Here is a 21,171-nt window from a genome sequence, read left to right as displayed (position 1 = left end):
AGTCCTGTCCATGCATGCTACTACATCCCTCTGATCCATGTGGCCAGTTGTTAATATTACTTTGAAAATCCACTGGCTGGTTTCTCCATTTTGTGCCTGTAGTTGCCAGTTGTCTGTCTACATTCAGGTTCTGTTAGTTCACCGTGTGAATGAGTGTTTGCATTGAAACTTTATCCCTTACATGAAAAATGAAATGTTATTTGTTACTTTTTGGCAGCTATATGCTAGTCAGTGTGAATTGATCAAGTGTTTTAATAACTTGAATAATAACTGGGGTCCTCTGTGTTGTTTTGAACTGTTCACCATTCTGGTAATGTGATAGCTCATTCTATCCAGGAGAGCTCAGAAATAGAAAAAAAGAAGAACTTGGGGGAGGAAAGTTAATAAATAATAATGGAAATACTCTTTCCTCTTCCTTTCCATCTCCCTGGTCTGAATGGGCATTTTTTACAGTTTTACATTCTGTCTGCTAACTGAATTATACTCCGCTATAATACAAAAATGAGCAGCTGCTTTCAGTAGCATGTACAGGTTCACGTGTAAAATGATAACTGTGTCTCATTTAGGGCAAAAAAAAAATATGGAAGAGGTATGTAATTTCTGTGGCTTAGCAGCCTTAAGGATGATTTTAGGTTCTTTTGAGTTGTGCAGTCCCTCTCAGTATTGTCCTGCTCTTCAAAAAGGCACTGAGTTAGACAGTGTAACAGGATATCAGTGAAGTCACGGTCCCCATAGAAAAGTACAGATCTATTGAGATACTAATGCTTGACTGCAATTGAAAACACGTATTTGGCTTACCATGTGAAAATGTGTTTTAAAACATTTTTTTAAATATGTTTCTTTTAACTCTATAAACCTTTCATACTGCATTTTCCATATTAAGTATCTGTATCAAGCCTATGTTTTTTTTCATTTCAGTTTAGACAGATCAGGTATTTTTGAAGATTAGATTAAGGCAAAAAGTATTACTATGTTTAACAGCAGTTTTTTCATCTTTAACTTGGAGGATAGACTCAAAATTTGGCAGAAGAGGGGCTAAGGGATGTGTAAGGGTTGTTTCTAGTGCCAGACATGTATCTTTCATTGTTTTGTTAGAATTGTAAAATTCTCTGCAAAATAGGAGTTTCTAAGAATAATATATTATACGCACACAAAAGAGACAGGCAGCTAAATTCTCTGAAATTCTGTACCTGCAGAAGGTAAGCAGGGCTTTCACTACAACGGGACTGATTGCTGCACCTCTACTTTCAGAGGGAAAAAATTGTTCATGTATATAATTAGATACTAGTGTCATAATATATGGGTGGGAGGGACAGATAAACCTATGTGGAAAACTGAATTCTGTCATTTCCTAACACCAAATTGCTTAACTAGGTAGCTTTCTGGTCCTTTGGTAGCAGAAGACTGAAAACAGCTTGGTTCCTAAGCCAGCCATTAGTTGATGGAGTGTAAGAAGAGACATTTCCTCAGGACAGCTTAGTCCAACTTTGTATTCTACTTTTGTTTTTTTGTGCTTTTCTTCTCAGTAATGTGCTGTGGCCATGGTTTCAGGGAGGATATTCACCTAGGCGGACTGAATCTGTAATAGGAATTCTTGCATTTGTGTCATACACTCAGAATTTGAACTGTTCACCTTTAATATGACCTCTTTTTTTATTTTATTTTTAGGTGGATGTAAGAATTTGCAAGACTTAAATCTTTCTGAATGCCAGGGCTTAAATGTAAGTACTACAGGCTTTTTCCATGAACTCTTAATTCATACTGAGAAAGAAGATTTTTTAAAGCGCTGTGGTTATTTGGGTACACAAATCTTTCTGATAAAAAGTAGATACTTGTGGTCTTAAGTACGTTGAAAATGGAGTTTAGTAGGAATCAAAGATACTCAGCGAAGTTCTCATTTGCTTTCTACAGTGCCAGGGCAAAATGATGTATTCAATCTCAATTAGTTTTAATAAGCAGGCTTCAAAACTTCACCAGTCAGGGGGGAGGGTTTTTTGTTATTATAAGTTTAGAGTTGTCAACAACAATACATTTTAATCCTATATTGAAGTTCCTTTATTACCTCATTTGGTAGTACACTTGGGCTCTAAAAATGTCTCATTAAATTTCTAGATGTTTGTGAGAGCCTTTATTTGAAAGGTATCTAAGTATGTAATCACCATTATATAATTATCCATACTTTTTCCTTTATCAGTTTCAGTTTTATCTTGTTTCCGTTAATTCTCCTTAATATTTTTATTGCTCTTCTCTGATAGAGAAACAATGTTTGACTCTGCTTTAATTAATAATTTCTTAGAAATGACACTGATATATGCAAATTTTTCCAATAATAAAATAAATCTAAAAATAAAATCAGTGGTTTTTTGGAATTATGGTTCTTAATAGATCCGTATAATATATACATCCATTTATAGGCTATTTATAGTGTTAAGTATATAAACAAATAACTTGGTATAGTTTAGTTGTCTTTGGAGTGAAGTGTGCATCCAAGGCTCTACCCCAGAAACATGCCAATATTTACACACAAGTTTTTAAAAATTACCAAGGATAAACAACAGCTTATGAACTTTGTACAAAACCAGCATATGATGACTGAGTTAGAGAGGCTGCAGAAGAATCATGAAGTTCTAATTTTAATACTCTGGTTTGGTTCTGCTTTACATATATCTTCTTCTCTGTCCTATGTTGATGTTAGCTTTATTGCCAAATATCTTGTTCTCACCATTTTCACAGATTATATAATTTTCTTTGCTATACCAGCTAGAAGGAAGGGATAAAAATATGTTGTATTATGAACTGCTTGGAGTAACACCATAGAATCATCTTGCTACATAACATAATACTCGCTATATGATATTATAATTACAGCGTAATATTTAGAGGTTGTGTGCTTCTCAAGTATTGTGATGATGGTAGGTTACTGCATGAAGCCAATAAGTTGAAGAGGGCCAGGGCTTGTAACAGCTCAAACACTGTTTTGTAACTGTCCATTCTGTTTGGTTGTTAGCATGCTTGCTAATACACATTTGGTACATACCAGCAAGCACATTCCTAGGTGATGACAGGGCCTGGTTCATGGGATAGCAGGGACTTGCTGATTACGCTCTTACCAATACAGCTTTGTATGCAGTTGGCCCCCTTCTTCAGAAGGGCATGCTGTTGATGTACATTGAAATTGTTACTGACCAGGACTCTTAAGTCAGTGTGTTTGATAGTTGCTTTCTGTCCAGTGTCTAGACTGTAGCAATGCATGGAGTTATTCCATCCCAGATGCAGGACTTTGCATTTGCCTTTGTTGAACTTCATGAGGTTTCTGTCAGACTATTTTTCCAGACTAAATCTCCTAAATCTCTATGAATAGGTGAATTTGCTGAAAATGTACTCTCTTCCTATCATCCAAACCATTTATAAAGACATTTAACAGTACTGGCCCCCATGTTGACTCTTGAGGGGTGCCAGTTGCCACAAGCCACCAATGGGACTCAGCATCATCGGTGACAACCCTTTGGCTTCTCAGCCTGCGCAACTTTTCACTCACCTTGAAGTCCACTTATCCAGCCTTTATTTTATCTATTTGTCTATAAAGGATACTATGGCCTGTGTTTAGTCCTTGCTGAAGTCAAGTTACACAACATCACTTTTCTCCCCTTATCCATAGATCCAGTAATTTCATCATAGAAAACTATCACCTTAGTAAGGAATGCTTTGCCTTTGGTAAATCCATGCTGGCTGTTCACTATCACTTTCTCATCCTTCATGTGCTTGGATAGGGCTTCAAGGAGGATTTGCTACATAACTTTCCTAGGAACTCAGGTGAGAGGCTGACTGGACTGTAGTTTCCTGGGTCCTCCTTCTTCAATTTCCTGAAAATAAACGTGACATTTCCTATCTTCCACTCATTAGGAATCTCCTCTGATTGCCATGACCTTTCAAAAATGAGTGAGGCCTCTCTGTGACAGGAGCCAACTTTCTTAGTACTCTTGGCTGCATCCTGTCCTGTCCCATTTCCTCAGGTGCTCTCTGACATTATCTTCTTCTACCATAGCTCCACTCCCACAGACTCTGCTAGTAGGCTCCTGAGCAGCACCTGGGAAGCCTTAAGACAAAACTTAGCAGTAAAAGCTGAGGCAAAAATGTCATGGAGTACCTTGGCCTTGAAGATCAACCAGCTCTCCTGGGTGCCTTTGCCCTTCAGAGCTGTCTACCGTGAATCCTGTTAAGCAGATCACCAAACAAGCCAAACTCTGCTCTCAAGTTCAGGCTTTTTCTTTACAATTTGTCCAATTTTCTTCTCTCAGGATTTTAAACTCCTCATTTTCGTGGTTGCTGTAACCAAAGCCACTCTAGTTCTTCACATCCTTGACCAGTTATTCCTTGTTTGTTAAACAAGTCCAGAAGAACATGTTACCTAGACCACTCATCAGTTACCTGGATCAAGAAATTGTCTTCAACACACTCTAGAAGTCTCCTGGATTGTTTGCGCCCAGCCATATTGTTCTTCCACCAGATACCAGAGTGGTTAAATTCTCTCATGAGTAACCAGGATAGGCAATTGTAAGGCTTCGTTTAGCTGCCCAAAGAAGGTTTCATCTACCTTTTCTTGATCAAGCAGTCTGTAGCAGATACCTACTGCAATGTGATCCTCATAGGTCTAGCCTCTAATCCTTACAAATAAGCTCTCGACTGACTCATCACCCATTCCAATGCAAAGCTCCATGCATTTAGGCATCACTTTGCGTAGAGTGCAATCTGTCCTCACCTTTCTGGGCTGTCATTCCTAACTATTCTGTAACCATTCATTGCAGCCCTCCAGTTGTGTGTGCTACCCCTTTGCATCTCCAGAATCCCAATGAAATCATAGCTCAGGATCTGAGCGTGGACTTTGATCCCTGCTGGTTCATTCCCATACTACAAGTGTTTGCATTCAGACACTTGAGATGGACCCATGGTTGTGCTGCTTTCACATGGAAGGTTTCAGAGTTTTCCCCACCATGCTATCACCACAGTGCTTTCTCACCACTCCCTATGCTTTCACTTCTCTTTGGGTTATGGTTATCTTCCATCAACATACCTATTTTTACTGATAGCACCTCTCTCAAATCCTTTGTTGCAGGAATATATTTCAAAAGCACAAACTGTCCTCTTTAAAGTTGATTGGTATTGAATTTCCAGCTATCTTGATGGTCCTTTTGCCTGATAACTGAAATAGTAAAAGGGTCACCACAACGTGGCAAAAGATACACGCTCAACTATTACATTTCCATTTATAAGTGCTGAATTTTTGCCTTTCTATTATATTGACACTTATTGTGAAACATTCTTCATTCTAGGAGATTTTTTTCCCATTACATTCTAATAGAACGATATGTAGAACAATATAGGTAGTACCATTCTTACAGGTAAATAAAACATGGAAGCCTTACAATTACTCAAATCTAATGTCCCACCTAGAGGGCAGAACTAAACAGGAAGCATTTTGTAAATTATATTACTGGTTGAAGAAGTGTACCAGAGTTTATGGAGAAAGTTCACCAGTGGTTTTAGATAGCAGGACTGGCTGACAAGAATCTTGGTTTAGCTAAATATGTAAACGTGTGCTAACCTTCAATCATGTGAAGAGTCCCCTGTGCTCTGTAGGACTGTGTGGTGTAGAATGTTTCCTTGAATTGGAATGTTAAAATTGCCATACTTCAAGTGAGTAACAGTAGTGTCATGGGTCTCAGTATTCTACTTTGAGGCTTCCAAAGAAACTGGCTTTGATGTATAAAAGTCAATATGATGATTTAAAGATACTTACTAATGTTTTTTTCCCCTGTTACACTGTATAAAAATGTAAGACAAATTAATACAAATATAATTTTAATGTACGTCTGGAATTTTTTTTTAATTATTCAGGATGAATCAATGAAACTCATATCAGAAGGTTGCAGAGCTCTTCTCTATTTAAATCTGTCATATACAGATATTACTAATGGAACACTACGACTACTGCCAAGGTAAAATTTAACAGAAATACAAAAGTGTGCTTGTTTTAATCTTTCAGGGAACTTAGAGGCATATGTAGTAGAAATACTCTCTTTGAGTGATTTACAGGATTCTGTCTGCTATACAAAATGAGAAAAATGCCCCATACAGCAATTCTTTTCTCTTATTCACTTTTTAGTATGATTAAAAATATCAACGCATACAAATATCTTAAGGGCGGAAGTCAAGAGGACGGAAGCAGTCTGTTTGCAGTGGTGTCCAGCGACAGGACTAGGGGCAATGGATGCAAACTGAAACACGAGAGGTTTCAGTTGAATATGAGGAAGAACTTCTTCACTCTGAGGGTGGCAGAGCACTGGAACAGGCTGCCCAGGGAGGTTGTGGAGTCTCCTTCTCTGGAGATATTCAAAGCCCGCCTGGATGAAGTCCTGTGTAGCATGCTCTAGGTGAGCCTGCTTTAGCAGGGGGGTTGGACTAGATGATCTCCTGAGGTCCCTTCCAACCCTTACGATTCTGTGATTCTGTGATTCTATACAAAATGAGAAAAATGCCCCATACAGCAATTCTTCTCTCTTACTCACTTTTTAGTATGATTAAAAATATACGCTAGATTACCTTATATATTTCACAGAATTTTACAGAAACATTTAAAAGAACATGTTAGCCAAAAATTTCTCGTGTGTGTCGAGTTACTCATGATGATGCAAAAAGTTTGCAAGTTAGATACATTCTTAAATAGTTCTTTTTGTGAGAGAGGACTGTGGATAGGTGTATTGTGTGAGCCAAGTGTGACAACGGCAAAAGAAGGAGTTATTCCAAGCTCTTACATGGAAGACCGGTGTGCTGAAGGCAGAGAATTTACATCTTGCAGAGGTCTGCCATTTCTGTTTTAGATTAATCCCTCCATGAGACTCAAAGTCTGCCTGGTAGGTAGAATTGCTGCATTAAAAGCTGCCATAAAGGAAAAGAGGCATGCTGGTCCAAGGTAGCAGCCATCACAAAGATGTATATAGGTTGGAAGATAGCTGTACACTGTTTCTCTTTCCCATGAGGAAAACTAATGTCTTCTTTTCAACAGCAGCTCCACAAAGTCCAGAAACATGTTTTCCTTGGCACTTGCATAATACATTTTGACTTTTGTTTTTCTTAGTCTATAATGCCATATCCTCACATTACTAACATTTGTTTTGGCAACCTTTTCCATTTAGTGTCTCCAATCTTACCACTCATCTCTTCATCAGTATTATTCTTACTGTAATCTGTGTTTTCTCCATGTTGTCTTTTCAAATTTCCATATATTTATGTTGAAGTTTGGAACAGCTGTTCTATAGGCAATCTCAATGTATGTTATTCTGTTTACTTGAACATCCAGTTGCCATGAAAAGTCAGAATCATTCATTTCTTTTGATGTGTAAATAGCACTTACCCAAGAAAGAATTCTCCAGAGTAGCTGAAGCTTTCAATGCAATAAAATGTTTAAGAAAAAAAAAGAAAAATTCTCCACTGACAAAGTATATTTTGCAGTTATCTTGTACCTCATTAATAACAAGTTTTCCCAGTCACACATGATGCTTCTGATTTAAAACCATAAGATACCACTGTTTTTATTGACAGTTTTTGGGAAAAAAAAGCAAAGCTTGTTTCTGAGATCACAGGGATGTACAAAAAGTTGCTGTCCTGTGAAGATTTTGATAGCAGACAAATTTCATAAACATTTCACATGCTATCTCAAATGCATTAGCTCACCCAGTGTAATAAGGTAACTAATACGAAGTTCTTCGAGGTGGCAGTATTGCTTTTCATAATACTGCACGTGAAGCTTGCTGTTGTATAGCAGATGTCTGTGATTGGGAGAAGGAACAAGTTAAGTGTAGGCTGAGTGTGCTCAAAGCTCTTTGGTCATTTTTGATGCTCTCCTACTGTTCCATACAAACTTTTTAACCCCTCTTTTACACAACACAGATCATCAGCTACAGTTTTCCTCCGAAAAGTTCTGTTGCATGTGGTAGACGTGAATATTGTCTACCAGGAATAAATGTTAGAAGGTGATTTTTCTGGATTGCTTTAAAACAATGATCCTGAGCTTGCTGGTGCCAAAATTAATTGAAAAAACAGTATGACAGAATTCCTGCAGAATTTAGCTGTAACACAAAAAAGGATTTTTAGTAGTTTGTGTGCTCAAGTGTAAGTTTTAAGAAAGCTGTCACTTTAAAAATGGCAGAAGGCAGCATGTGTTAAAATTCCCAGATCATAAAAATGGGTCGTATGACCTGTAAAGAAAATCAGTGTCTCTTCAAGAGTATTGGAAGGTTTTAATCACAGTCTTCAAAATGCAGTAAGAAAGGCTTCCCTGTGTCTTAAGTTGTGCAACCTTGTAGTAACATACACTTTAAAAATACTCAGAACTGCTAGAGTATGAAAAACAGTCTCTTAATTTATTATCTTTCTTGTCAGATCAGTTTGGAAGTATACTCTCTCTGATTTTCCCCAATCATTTCTGTGGAATATGTCACTAAAATGCAAAAAGGCTTATGCTTCTACAAAGGAGGATACTTACATTTCTGTATTTAATATGTATTAAATGCTTCCATTTAAAAAAAAATGCACCACAAACACATGCCCTTATATTCCAATATCTTTCTGATGCATATTGTCTTTTATTTTTGTTTCGTATGAAAAGTAATCTTAGATTTAATTTCTTAATATTTTTTTATTGTCCTTTTTTATGATAACATTCTTTTCCAGATTCCTATCTGTTCTGGCTTTTTGTGTTCAGTTCAGGTTAGCACGTTTCCCCATTCTATACTGAAAGTATAAAGTCAGTTCCAAAAATGTATGCCTCTCCTTAAGTAGTCAGCTCCTCAGTGGGTGTTCCCATTTCTTCAAAATGCCTGCTTTTGCTGACTTGCAGAACTGCATGACTATATCCCTACAACTAAATGTCTACCAGAGCAGTAGGTCCTAATTCTAGGTTGTGGTTTCATTTGTGGTGCTTGTGGCAATTGTTATTTATTCCTGTTAGAATGGTAGTTCAGTAAGATGAACAGTTTTCAGTTTGTTATAAACCAAAGCTGCAGATGGAAACTTAAGTACATTCAGAGTATAGATTCTTGCTTTTACAGAGTGCTGTTGATTAACATTTTCCATTTATACAGTTTGCTTTCTTTGAACTAGTGTTTAGAATACAGAAATGTTTTCTGAAAGAACTGATCAAAACCCAACATTGGATGATTCACGTTTGGATAATTCCCTTTTGTGTGTCTTTCAATTTTTCAGATTCTTTTAATAGTACTCTTCTAAATAATTATATGACCAGAGAAGCTCTAACTGCACGTTTATGCTTTTAACGTGCCTTGATAGAGTTCTGGTTTTCATTTCCAGCAGTCACTGCTTGTAAAATCAATGGCAAAGACAGTCCAGCAAACTTACACTGAAAAGTCTATGAGCTTTCAAAGTATGCACACAAAAATCTCAGTTAATTAAAAAGCATGCTTTTGCAGTTATTTGAGATAACTTTAAAATTATGCTGGTTTCATATGGTGAAATGTGTTGTATGATAGTGCTATTCTTCAGTAATTCACAGTACAAGGAGCAGAGGAAAAAGTGCAGCAGAAGAAAGGGACTTTCAAACTTCAGCAAGGAGATAATTCTGTTTCATATCTAACATCTTTTCTTTACAGTAATTTTCAGAATACTTTCACTATGGTATTTTATGTTCTTTTGATTCTGTAACACACCCCTGTAATAATTTGCTCCCTGTTTTGTTTTTTTTGCAAAGCAGCTTCCCCAATTTACAGTATCTGAGTTTAGCTCACTGCAGAAAATTCACAGACAAAGGTTTACTGTACCTGGGCTCTGGAAAAGGCTGTCACAAGCTCATCAATTTGGACCTTTCAGGTTGCATTCAGGTTTGTAGTTCACGTCTTTCTTTCATTCTGTGAAGAAGAGAATCCTTTATATGACTGGCTGCATCCTGCATTCATGGTATACTGAAGTAGAACAAGCACTGCAGCAGACTTCCAGGGTTTTGAATTACATGACTACAGCTGTTTAAATTTTACTAAGGAATAATAGCACTATAGGTTTGGATCACCTCCAACAAACTGTCAGGTCTATAAACAGCTAGTACTTACTGCATAATGAGAACAAGGCTTGCTTTTTGTAGCCATAAATAGACTAATTTTATGTAATGATTAGTTAGGACTTTAATTCAGGAGCTTTGAAAATGCAGTTTTTACTAAAATACCAGAAAAATAAAAGCCACTCTGCACTGGAAAAATATGAATTTACACTTGATGCCCTGAGAAGGAAATTGATTAAAAAGTGAACTTTTGTTATTATTTTATTTTGGTTTAATATATAAATCAAAGTAGTATTTATAACTGCAATCTAAAAATAGTTAACGTTTTGGATTATTTTAGTCTCCTACTACACTTCTAAAGAAAACCAAGGTTTTAGAATCTGGTACTGTTTTAGAAACTGTCAAATATATACTGTATCTTGAAACATACTTCAAAAGCAATATGAAATGCCAAACTGCAAGGCAATAAAGGTCTGCCAATGTTTTCATGAAGACTCCCACATATATTTCTTCATACACTGAGAAGTTTCTCTAAATTAAAAAATGCATGTGAAATGATCGAGAGATGGAGTCTGAAGAATATAATGGTTTAACTTTCCATCTAACAAAAACTTTTCAGAACCAAGGATGAAGGCAGATAGGGCAACAGGCTTCTTCTGACTGCTCTTTGCTGTCAGCGTCTGTTTCTTGTTCCCGAGACTCATGCTGAGACTGTTGTGTGGTGACAGTGTGAAATTTGAAATGAGGGCTGAGGTTAGAGGAAAGCTAAGAACTACCTACCTCTGAGTTACTTTTTCAAAAGGCCAGTAATTGGTTATTTTTTCCAAAAGCAACATCCCTGCTTGTTCAGAAGCATAATCATGAGCAGTAAGGATCTGCCTCTAGAAAGGATGATCTAATAGTAGTCAGAGAAAAGTGATCATCTTCAGACTGGGAAACCACAATCCTCCCCTTTCCAGAGGAAACTGGGTTTGCTCAACGGTGTATTTGAGAGCTCTGAAAGAGATTCCACAGCTTCCTCCATTTTGGGTTTCCCCATGATTCTGGAACAGTGCTTAATGATTATGACTGAGTACTTAAGTAAACAGTTAAAACCAAAAAGGGCATCAAACTGCCTCACTGTTGCAGAAAGCATTTTAGAAGATAGAATTCTTCTGTTTCTCCCTCATTGGATGAACTAAACCAAAGGGAACTTCTGTAAGGCTAATGTTGCAGAATTAGTTAGAAAAATGTAGTGAAGCTACAGTATAAACATTTAAATTATGCTAAAGTGTTCTATAGAACATAATATATATGCTGTAGGATATATATTTTTCCTGTTGTTTCACGTTTCCTGTTTTTTCCCTTCATTTTAACATTACAGTTCTTTTCATATGAGTTCTTATATTACCATTACTAATGTAAGACTTGAACATCTGTTTAGACAGCCTATCTGTAAAATGGGTGACTATGCTAATGATTTTGTGAGTGGCAACTTGAGGACCAGGGCATTTAAATAACTTGTTAAAATATAGTTAGGCAGAAAACTGGGAATTAAGCACACATTTTCTTGTCCATTGTCATAAAGCAAGGCAGTCTTTCCCTTGACTATTATATTAATACATGTAATAATACTGGATGTATTGTAGGTATGGGTCTTTTGTTTAAACTCTCAGTAATTAAGGTTGTGTCTTTATGACATGGGTGGTAAGTATTTTCATGAATGAGTTTCAAGGTATTTTCATAAAAATAGAGAGATTCTCTTGTGTTCTGCTCAAAAGGTGTCCTATTACATCATTGATATTCTCAGAGAATTACCTAGAAAGCATAAGATTTCTTTGTCCTGCTTCTGAAGCTGAACAGTATAGGTGGAAATTTTCTGCTATTAGATACAAAACTGAAAAGACAGAAGGGTATAAAGCAATTGCATGTAATTTACCAACATATTTGAAATTATATAGCTGGAACAGTTTGATGAGAGATAATTTCAGTTAAATTAGAAACACTGAGATTTTCAAAGAAACTGAATTTTATTTTTGGTGCCAATATCTATGGCTGATTTTCAGACTGGAACTATTCTGGCCCAAAATGTTAGAGGGGTCTATCAGTCACTGTAGTTTGCAACAGCTGGATAAGGGTTCACAAGCCACTGGGAAAAATAAATTTGATCCTTTCATTTCTTGACATTCTACAGTGTTTGTGGGGATGGAAGAGAAGCTATTGGCAAATGTGTAGCCTTCACCAGTTTTCACCATCTGAGTTCCTCCTGCTTTGGCTTCATTGGGAGAATTCTCATTTTGGCAACTACTGTCAAATCCTAGCTTCTTCAGATGTATCAAACAGCAAAAAGGGCCCATCACTTCGGGAGAAAATCATAGAATAATAGAATCACTTTGGTTGGAAAAGACCTTTAAGATCATCGAGTCCAACCTTTAACCTAACCCTGACATCCCACCACTAAACCCTGTCCCTAAGCACCTCATCTATCCTTCTTTTAAATACCTCCAGGGATGAGGACTCTACCACCTCCCTGGGCAGCCCATTCCAGAGCCTGACAACCCTTTCGGTGAAGAAGTTTTTCCTAATGTCTAGCCTAAACCTGCCCTGGCACAGCTTCAAACCATTCCCCCTTGTCCTATCATCTGTTACCAGGGAGAAGAGACTGACCCCCACCTCACTACAGCCTCCTTTCAGGTAGTTGTAGAGGGCGATCAGGTCTCCCCTCAGCCTCCTCTGCTCCAGGCTAAACAACCCCAGTTCCCTCAGCCGCTCCTCGTAAGACTTGTGCTCTAGACACAAATCTGAGCTATGTCCTTTATTTATTGAAGAAGAGGACTCATTGTTTACATTTCCTGAGTACAGACTCATGTCACTGAAGAATACTTTATTATAAGTTACACATGCACTATTCTATAATTTTAGAAATATGGTAATTCAGGAGTATGTTAATGTTTTTTGGACAGTGGAAAATTAAAAGAAAAATAGCATGTGGAGGCAAGCCATCAATGTAATGTGCCAAACATCTGAAAGGATGTCACAATTCATTTTATCGTTCTTGACAAAAACAGAATAAAAAACCCCAAAGATAGACCCTTTGTGCACCACAAGAGTATTTCCTCAATCCTGAACACTGATTTTGAAGTTTCTGCACTCACAGTACATTGGCAATACTAGAATCGTAGAATAGTGCTTCTTCAAAATCCTTTCTGTGCTCTAGACCACATTCTGCCTTGCAGGGTGGATTCCACAAGTACAATCAGTTCAGGGGGAGAAAGAAGGAATTTTAAAGTGGCACTGTATGTGTAGCAAGTAAGTCAAAACCTGAATAAAAGATCTATGTATTCCTATTTTTTGGAATTAAGAAACTATAAAAAGATGAAATGAAATTAATTGTGACATTCTTACAAGATTTCCTCATTTCACTACATTTATTTTCTAAGTCTATGGGGGCAAATCTTTAGCTGTGGTTTGCTCTGTGTTTGTTCTGATGTAGTTTCATTTCAGATCACAGTATACTAGCATACAGTTAAGAAAAAAACTAAATCAGTCATTTACATATTAGACTGAAAACTCCTCACAAACAAGAAATTCTATTTTATATACGACCATGGCACTGATTTCTCATCCTGTATGTGCAAGAAGAATAATACATGTATAAAATTATCTTACTGAGTCATGCAGGAAAAGTCTGTTTTGCAGAATTTTGTAGGATCTAAGATTCATAATAACATTCAAAGCGTCCTCCCTCACAATTGGTTTAATGAAGGAGGTTTAAGTGGGATTTTACTGATCCAGGGCAAAGAATGCAGTATTAAACTCCATTTGTATTCTAACATTGATTCTCAGGTCAAGCTCTTTGCTCTTGAGGCAATCTAAACACTGAAATTCCAAGTGAGTTGAGAAAGCAGTTGTTTTACTAAAATGTGCGCAAAATTTTATATTTCTACACCTTATCTTCAAGAGAGCCTGAAGTTTCTTAGATAATCCATAGGGGCTTTATAAAAGAAATTCAAGATTAAGATTTTATATAAATACATATGATATTGCAGCAGCATCTAAATGTTGACTAATTTAGTTGAATCTTACCTGAACGCATGTTTCACACTGAAACTTTCTCAGCCTGATCCCTGATATCCATTATCCAGCTTTAAGGTAAAAAACAGTTCAAGTGGAAAAAATCTGAAACAATCTGTGCAGGGGTATTATTAGCTGCTTCAGCATAATTGGGTTTGGCTTGCATGGAGGAAAACACTAGATTGCTGCTATTTGTGGTGTCAAATGGCTATGTTAAGCAAACAGTGTTCTTCTGGACAAAGGGATCCTATAGTCCTATAGACTGCAGTTAACATTATGCAATCATTACTGAATTCCAGAAACAGATATGCTACTTCTGTCCCTCACAATGTTGAGTTTGATCTGATTACCTGCTACCTATTATCTATCCTTTTGAGAATGGGAATTTCACTTAATTTTAGGTGTCTAGCCTAAGGTAGTGCCCAGAAAATTACCTTAATTTATCTATATAACAATTAGGGAGGGAGAGAGGTCTCCAGAGGTGATTCAGACTTTTTCAGGTCTCATCCTGTCATGGGATTTTTCTTACTCTTTCTTTGCTATACAAAGATCCCAGGTTTCATAATTGTCTAACATAGACATCTCAGTTTTATTCTTAATTTTAGTGGAGTAAACAAAGGCTTTAGCATTTTCAGGCTATTTTTTAAATCATCATCAACATTATTGGCATTTTCTTGACTTAGCATTTTTTCTACCTATTTCCCTGGTTTTAAAGTCCTCTCAACTGTGATTCCTCTTCTACAATTATCAGAACAACCTGTAAGTCTCTCAAATATTTATCTTACTGCTTAGTTAAATGGCTAACATTTGCAAAGTCAAGAGCTTACAACTAGGCTCCTCAGTCTGCATTTCATTTTTTCAGTGCTATTTTTAAAATCTTGGCCAAAGCAACAAGTAATGTAATGTAACTAAGATCCATTGTTTAATTCTATTTGCATCTAAATATTAGTTACCTAGACACGAGGGATCTTTTATTCCTACTCTCTGTATCCAAATGTGATCACCAAGCTAGGTACGTAGCCTTCACAGTTAACAATGTGTTCATGATAAAAAAAATACATCCTGAGAACAATTGGCAGCAGGGCCCATTAAAGCCCCATACCTTCCTTTCATGAGCTGTCGCAGGAGTAAGTTGTAGGTGGTTACAAGCGATGCATGCATTTGAGCTGAGCCTTACAAAATCTCTTCAGTTGGAAGAATAAGCATAGCTGAATATGGCATGTTCTGCACTATCTCAGCTTTTGAGTGACTGTTCCTTGGGAGCAGAGTTATTCCTTCTCATTATGGCAAATCCATTCAGCAGTTACAAGGGGAAATCCTGCTGTCATAACAGCTGAAGCATACTCAAACTGCTTAACAAACTGTAGCTGACTTTTTAGAAGAGTGAAAACCTCAGTCTTCCTTTGAAAAGGCATCATGTTCAGGTTATGACGGACAGTGTTATTACCATGCATTACAACAAACTGTATGATATAGAACACCCCATCTCTTCAGAATGGTTTGCTCTTTGTAGTATATGGACCAAGAACAAGACTCAATTACTAGGAATTCACCTCTCAAACTGAAAATTCTAGGGGGTGATTTGTTTTACTTTAATGTATTAAACTACTTGGTGTGTGTTGTAGAAATGTGCTGTCTCCTGTTGTTGCACTGCTTGAGAGCCAACAGTGAGGAGGCCTCTTGCAAGGTTAGGTAAACTCTTACTTGAATGACTTGGTCATGCCATGTAAAAGCAATCTGTGCTTCTTGACCAGCGGAGAATGGAGATTTCCCAGTGCCTCTCTCAGGCAGCTGCTTGTGTGATGTTCAGAATTTAAGCTTATCCCTTTCATACAGACCGGAGGTTTGGGGGCGAGGAGACTGGAGATAGGATTACATTGTCCTACATTACATATACCGATAGTGAGTACAAAACTGTAGAATTTGGACAACTGAATTCCATATTCTGTCCTGAGAACTAGCACCCATCTTTCCATGCCAACATTTTACCTTCTGGTGATCACTACCAGTTGAAAAGAAGATTGCCTTTGCCATGGTAGCCCTACACTCTTACTGGCTGTTTTGCCATCATTTGGGGTGGGCAAATCCAACCTATGCATGCTGATGGGTGAGATCTGAGATCTGTAGATCTGTAGATCCTCACCAATGTGTTACCCACATCAACCACATTCCCGAAGTCACGGTGTCCTTTTGTCCAGCAGACATGTCTCAGCTGGAGGGGGTGGGAGAGCCCAGAGTGCACCAACAGGCTCTACGTGCTCTGAGCCACTTGTGGTTACAGGATGGTTATCTTTCTGTATAACCCTTTTCTGCAGTTTTACCTCCTACCTCCCAAGATTTTGCTCTTTTTCCTTCTTCAGCTCTTTCTAACAGCATAGATGTTTTCAGAGGAGCTTGATCCAGGGTTACACAGCTGTACCTTGAGTGCAGGCAGCTGACAGTGGGTAGTTGATGGGATTTGTATCCCCATGCACTACCTGTAAAACATTTCCTATAGTTATCCTGATGGTAGGGGTTTCACTCTGTCATTTTGCAGGCTGTTACAGACCCACTGCAGGACAAAGGTTCATGCTACCCTTGTCCTGAGCTTAAAACACATCGAACTATTTGCACCCACAGTGCTAACGGTGCCCGTGAGTGTCACGAGCCACGCCATATTCTGTCTGTCTGGACATGAGGCCTGCACAAGCACTTTAAGCCTAAGAACGCCTTTGACAGACACGTAGCCAGTTCCCCTCTGGTGCTGACACCCCCCTGCACAAGGGAAAAGGTGCCGAGTGCCACAGTCCCTTACAAAGGAGAGACAAGACATCTAACATCAAAATATTTAATATAATTATGTATAAAGAGTCTGTTTAAAAGACCATTCCAGCCTGAAAATAAAGAGCAAGCCAACCTGGCCATAAGTTAAAAGGTGGGGCATTATGCCAGAAAAGACAAGACAGTCTGCCTTGATTGTAACTTAAAGTCAGATACTCAGTTAATGAAAAAAAGAATCTCATGCAAAAATAACCCAAATGTTAAGTTTGCAAAAAGAAGAAGAGCCAGAAACCCAATGTGTTACCCCCCTCACTCAGTGCTAGAGTGGAAGGAAAGCAGGCTTGACCCTTGCGTGGGGAGCAGTCAGATGTGCTGCAAGGCTGAGGCTGCAAGGGCAAGAACTGGAAGTTTCTCCTGGTGCACTGCTACCATACTGGCGTGTGCTGGGTGATCAGCTGCTGCGTAGCCTCTGGCTTGCTTTTCTGTGCCGATCTCCTGTCTGCTAACAGTGTCCATTGTCAGACAACATACATACCCTAAGCAAAGCCCGTGTTTTCCACTGCGGCTCCCCTTAAGAAATATAACTAAGCAAATCAGGCTTCTGCAGCAGCTGGAGAGGTGGAGAGGTGGGGCACAGCAAGAATCCCTCCCAGTATACTTTATCTTCAAAGCTTCCTCCTTTGGATTCTTGTCTCCACAGGCCTTATTTGGTACCCAGGAGGACATGCCAGACTGCTTTTTTTGTGGATGTTTTGCAAACGAATTCCCAGTGCAGAGCACGGCTGTAGTCTGAGCTGCACAAGATTATTCCATTGCACAACTTCAAGCCCCTGGGAGATAGTGAGATCCCTACATGGAAATATCAGGGGGGGCTATTTCATGGGGAGGAATGTTTCATATCCATGTTGTCTGTAGAACATGGAGCTAAAAGGAAACTGTCCTTTACTTTACACAGGATTTATCTGTCAAAGGAACTACTTCGTATGCCCAAGAGTGAACTGACATCTATTGAATTTGGGCAGTTGAAGAATTGGCTCCCTGGAGTCACCCTCTGAAGTCACTCCCTGGAGTGATAAAGGGAATAAACTGAATTGGCAGATCCATCTGTCCCTTCATACATTCACTGAACATTGCTCTGTTAGAGTATGTAGTGCTCACGATGTGGTCCTGCATGAAGGATTCTGTAAACGAGCTCTATGTTATTGTGATTGCATAGGCTCTTCCTTTGTTTCCCCTCTGAATTTAACACACATTTTCCTATGGATCTGGAAAAAACAATGAAGATATTTTACTACATTCAGACCTTGCTTCAAACTAGATGTGAGCGTCCGCCATGTGTGGATACTTCATAAGGCTGGGCAAACAAAGGTAGAAGGATGTGACACTGACATTCATTGCTCTTCCCAGAAATGGTGTTGACTGTAGAAATTGTTGTGCCTTACTCTTGCTTGCTTAGTGGATAGATTTTTGGAACAGATCCTGGATTTGGATTATGTTGTTAAAATTCCAGAATAATATGTATACCTCATGGCTCTGTTTTTCTTTTAATGGGATTAATGCATTTCTTGTTTTAGTGAGCATATAGGTACCTATGATTTTAAAGTATTGAAAAGATCTCAAGCCTACTCTGTATTGTTTTTGTTAGGCTTGCTAAGACATAGATATTTCATTTCTTTCTTAGATTTCAGTCGATGGCTTCAGAAATATTGCCAATGGCTGCAGTGGGATTCAAGATTTGCAAATCAACAAAATGCCAACTCTTACAGACAGATGCATTCAAGTAAGAAATTGAAAATAAATCTGTACTTTGAGAAACTTTCTGATGTTGTAAGTGGGTTATCCTCTCAACTGACTTTAAAAAAAGTTACGCAGATATGATTTAAAGGGGAAAATTTCTCCCCGAAAACAGTTTTAAGAACTATTATTATCTAATTATATTTATAAATCTTGCTCACTTGCAGTCATTTGCAGAACATTTCAGTTGTTTTGTCTTCTTTTGCTATGAGGGTATGGCTGAATTATGGTCTTCCAGTTTATAAATGAGAGTTTTTCAGTTTTTTCAGTGTTAAAGCAAATATAATATATGGAAACAGCATTCGGCTTCTGATTTTGCCCATAAATATATGGAGCATTTTAGTAGTTTATATACCACTTACTGTCTAGAAGTTGCTGTTAAAATGGATTATAACTATTTGTTTGAAATTGTGACATTCGGTATTATATGGAGAATACTTGCTGATCTTTTGTTACGTGACAGCATAGGTATATGAATATTTCATTTCACCTTTTTCCCTTCAAAGGCTCTGGTTGAAAAATGCCAAAAGATAACATCCGTTGTCTTTCTTGACTCTCCGCATCTTTCTGATACAACTTTTAAAGCCCTTGCTGAATGCAAACTTGTAAAGGTTGGCACTGAAGGTTAGTATAATAATTCACAAAATTATGAGGGTTATGTATTTTTAAAACTCATCCAGATAATTTGAAATAAATCTTAGCTGATTTCAGTGGGTATTTGGATCAGGCCCTTAATGTATGTCAGATGTGTAACTTATATCTTTATATATATCAACAGGGAATAACCAAATTACTGATTTAAGTTTCAAGTTGATGAGTAAATGCTGCCCATACATCAGGCACATTCATATGGCTGATTGCCAGAAGATTACAGATGCTGGTCTTAAGATGATTTCGCCACTGAAGCATATTCTTGTACTGAATGTAGCAGACTGCATAAGGTACTATACATCACATCCAGCTTTGTGTAAATCCATTGCAAAGGAATTTTAGTAAGGTTAATTATACTCATAATAAGTCCTGTTAACACATCTTTCAGTTTTAAAAATAAATTCTTAGAATGTTAATACATATATCTCAGTATTTAAAAAATATTTTATACAAGGAGTTTTTTGTTCCTGTATCATGTTTTCAAAAACCCATTCATTATTACTCCAGTTCAAGCAAAAAAATTAACTGTAGATACAATATTACTTAATAGCCAAGGCATATTTCAGTGCTGGAATGTGGCTACAAAGAAGATGAAAAAGATAATCAAAGGCAATTCCAGTGCCACAACTCTATTAAAGTTTGGGTATTTTTTGATTTTGTGAATATTAAAATAATACTTTGTAACTATCTAGTACTAAGATATAAACAAAACTGCCAATTTTTTACAATTACCAAGACAACATTGTAATTTATGCTGTAGATGAAGGATATATTTTACATGAAGACTGTTTTCCACTTCAAGTGTGTCATGTATCAATAGAAAGAAAGACAAATGAAGGGGCTTCCAAAGCTGCACGCTCGTTCCCTGCTCTGTGGCACGGTGATGGCATCAAAGGTGGGAGGGAGCAGGGAAGGCAAAACCCCCACACATTTCAGAATCAACAGACCTATAAAATAATACAAAGAAGCTAGAACTGCTGCTTATCTTAAAATTTCTGATGCCATGTGGAGTTTTAGGGATTCTGTTTTAACGTGTAACTAAAGTACTTTTCGTGCTTGTTGATGCTGTGTAAAGATCTGATGACATTACGTGTAGATGCGTTGGGAAGTGCTGGGGTGATACCATGACATCATGTTGGTAGTTCAGCTGGGCCGATGGGACAGCTGCCTGCATTTTCTGGTTTAGCATTTAGGAGGGCTGGATTTTCCAGTCTGTTAGCCAAATCTTGGGCTGTGAGTGTGTTTGCACATGAGTGTACTCTCTCTGTTGCTAAAGAATTGCTGAATTACCTTAACAAAACTTTTTAAGCTGTTGTAAAGCTATTGTAAAACTCTGTACTTACTTCATGGCTTTTGCAGACACTTGCAAAAGTTTCAGCATTAACAAAGTTACAGACTGTAGGACGTCTAAACTTGTGTGGTGGGTTGACCCTGGCTGGATGCCAGATGCCCACCAAAGCCACTCTACCACTGCCCTCCTCAGCTGGTCAGGGGAGAGAAAATAAAACAAAAGGCTCGTGGGTCGAGATAAGCACAGAGAGATCACTCAGCAATTACTGTCATGGGCAAAACAGACTCAGCTTAGGGAAATTAATTTATTACCAATCGAATGAGTAGGATAATGAGAAGTAAAACTGAATCTTAAAACACCTTCCCCCCACCCCTCCCTTCTTCCCGGGCTTAACTTCACTCCCTTTTTTCTGCCTCCTGCCCCAGCGTCGCAGAGGGATGGGGAATGGGGGTTGGGGTCAGTCCATCGCACGCTGTCTCTGCCACTCCTTCCTCCTCAGGGCAGGACTCCTCACACTCTGCCCCTGCTCCAGCCTGGGGTCCCTCCCACGGCAGAC

General features: G+C 38.0%; 1 protein-coding gene across 1 annotated transcript in view; it reads left to right on the top strand.

Moving 5' to 3' along the window:
- Window positions 1-21,171, top strand: part of FBXL13 (F-box and leucine rich repeat protein 13) — an 88,211-nt gene that overhangs the window by 39,179 nt on the left and 27,861 nt on the right. The window contains exons 10-15 of the mRNA XM_035896866.1: window positions 1,669-1,721; window positions 5,896-5,996; window positions 9,764-9,893; window positions 18,561-18,659; window positions 19,180-19,297; window positions 19,452-19,614. Of these exons, the coding sequence (XP_035752759.1) occupies window positions 1,669-1,721; window positions 5,896-5,996; window positions 9,764-9,893; window positions 18,561-18,659; window positions 19,180-19,297; window positions 19,452-19,614 (664 nt within the window). The remainder of the gene's footprint in view (window positions 1-1,668; window positions 1,722-5,895; window positions 5,997-9,763; window positions 9,894-18,560; window positions 18,660-19,179; window positions 19,298-19,451; window positions 19,615-21,171) is intronic.

Source organism: Egretta garzetta, unplaced genomic scaffold (genome assembly GCF_000687185.1).
Source record: "Egretta garzetta isolate BGI_Z169 unplaced genomic scaffold, ASM68718v1 scaffold156, whole genome shotgun sequence".
Taxonomy (NCBI): Eukaryota; Metazoa; Chordata; class Aves; order Pelecaniformes; family Ardeidae; genus Egretta; species Egretta garzetta.
Note: the sequence above shows the minus strand (reverse complement) of the source record. Positions and strands in the feature narration are given on the sequence as shown.